General features: G+C 37.0%; 1 protein-coding gene across 1 annotated transcript in view; it reads left to right on the plus strand.

Moving 5' to 3' along the window:
• PPFIA2 (PTPRF interacting protein alpha 2) overlaps positions 1–2,375 on the plus strand; it is a 643,396-nt gene that overhangs the window by 607,176 nt on the left and 33,845 nt on the right. Inside the window, exon 23 of the mRNA XM_007953155.2 lies at positions 2,190–2,252. Coding sequence (XP_007951346.1) covers positions 2,190–2,252 — 63 coding nt within the window. The remainder of the gene's footprint in view (positions 1–2,189; positions 2,253–2,375) is intronic.

A 2,375-nucleotide genomic window follows, 5' to 3' on the forward strand; every position in this document is an offset into this window, starting at 1 on the left:
GGCTATTGTAAATAGTGCTGCGATGAACATGGGTGTGCATATATCTGTTCTTGTCATGGCTCTCACTTCTTTAGGGTATATACCTAGTAATGGAATAGCTGGGTCAAATGGTATTTCTAATTCCAACATTTGGAGGAATTGCCATACTGCTTTCCACAATGGTTGTACCATGTTACAGTCCCACCAGCAGTGTATGAGAGTCCCAATCTCTCCACTACCTCGCCAGCATTTGTTATTTTCTGTCCTGTTGAACTTTGTTATTAGTGTTAGAGCAAGATGGTATCTCATTGTTGTTTTGATTTGCATCTCTAAACAGAGATATCTTAAAGAATAATAAGTACATCCTTTAAATATTTTCCCTTAAGTAAATTTATTTAAATGTCCATTCATTTGCCAATTTATATGAAACACATAGGACTTCTTTTTAGTATGTTTGCAATGCTTGCAGTTCCACATTTATTTCTTTGGTAATCCCATCCATAAAACTTCAAGTTTTCTAGTTTAGATTTCTTTCTAAAAGGGAAACTTAAAGATATTGAAAAATCTGTTTGAGAGCAAAATCCTTCTGGACATTTACAACTTCTTTCACTTAAAATTTATTTTCCCAGTTTCTTCCTCAGACATTCATAAAGTTGTCTCCTTCATACTGTGTTTTAAGATTTGCCCTTATCTAGACTTTCCAAATATTTTAACTTAGTGTTTGTACAAAATCCAAACTTTTTTTACTTTTTGCTTTACATAGTATTTGAATGGCTTACTTAAAAAAATTAATTCAGTGGAAATAAACTGGGAAAAAAGTGTAGGTGTCAATGGTGGTTTTATTTAGAAAGCAAATTAGACTGCATCGCAGAATAGTCTCTCTAGAGAAAAACAGTTTGTTTATATCATATTCTTGTCTATAATTGTGTAGGACACTGCTAAAAATTAGGAAATGCACAGTATTTAATTTCTGACCAAGTATTTAGTGAAGCTGAAAAATAAATTTTGTTAAATCAACAATAGCATTTCTCTTCTTTTCCATTTGTAGAAGTATAGGAAAGTAGCATATTTACTGAATTGCAAAGTGAAAGAAAGTCATTTGAAAAGTTTATATTAGTTTTCGGAAAAGTCATGGTAGTGAAGAGAGCTTAGTATTGACAATTGATTTTTTTCCCCCAAGAACACTAAAGAATTAAGAGTATATATTCTGGTTACCTAGTACCACTCTAACAGAAATGCCACAAACGGGGTGGCTGAACTTAGAGGAGTTTATTCTCTTAAAGATTGAAGCACTAAATCTGAGTTCAAAGTGGCAGGCTCTAGGGGCTGGGTTAAAGCCCCTCAACCTTGAGCTTCAATGCTGCCTCCTGCTCCTGGCCCACTGGAGCTGGAGGCTTTTCTTCACTCAGCCAGCCACTGGCTGTTGAGACTGACAAGTCCAAAGTTGGCAAATAAAAAGGCACAATCTGGATGTTACCAAACTACATGGCGGGCCTTTAATTCAAGTCCATTGAAAGTCCCAAGGTTGGCAGAGCATGGCAGGCTGCTGAAGAACAACATGGCTATGCAGAGTTCAAGCATGCCATAAGCTAGAACTCTTCCCCAAGGCTTCTCATCATATACAGGAAGCAGACCACATCCTTAAGGCAGCTACTCAGCTGCTCACAGTAGACTCCACCATGGAGTTGATTACCAGTCTCATCATGGGGAATACTACATCCAGCTGCCCAGCCACTCAACCAGGCCTAGCCACGCTGACACACAAACTTAACTACCACAGTATGTGATTGAAATATACTACAAAACAGTAATGCTACCACAAAGTATTTTTCCCATTGTCTTCAGAACAAAATAATTAAAATAGGTTCTTCTACAGATCAAGTTAAATTAATTTTTCATTTTTACAGATTAAGAGGGTATATCTTTGAAATGCAAATTTTGATTGTGCCTTTTTTCTGATAAAGAAATAAATATAATTCTAAATATACTCCACATGAGCTTCACAGCATACCTATTTCTATTTAATCTTTTTAAGTAGAAGAAAAAGGGAGCTATGAGCAAACCAGCAATGCGGTCTCTCTGGTGCATGCAGTAGAGGCAAGAGCACTGTGGTGTTGGTGTGATGCTGTTAACTTACAGTGGCGCTGCCTTTCTTCTTTACCACTGCTTACCTCCCATGGATTCCACTGCTTCCCGCTGGGCTTCATTAGCCTTCAGGCAATGTTTGGGTGACCCATGAAGAAATGGAAAACCTTGCAGCTCCAGCAAAAACGGTTAGTCTTTCCTATTTTGTTGAACCTGAAGAGGAAAATTATTTTGCTGCTGTTTGGATGAAAAAACTATTTTGCTTACTGTAGATCAGAGTAATGTAGTATGTTTGGGTTGTTGTTGTTGTT

The sequence above is a fragment of the Orycteropus afer genome, unplaced genomic scaffold (assembly GCF_000298275.1).
Source record: "Orycteropus afer afer isolate SDZICR_OR568_19922 unplaced genomic scaffold, OryAfe1.0 scaffold00375, whole genome shotgun sequence".
NCBI classification, from domain to species: domain Eukaryota; kingdom Metazoa; phylum Chordata; class Mammalia; order Tubulidentata; family Orycteropodidae; genus Orycteropus; species Orycteropus afer.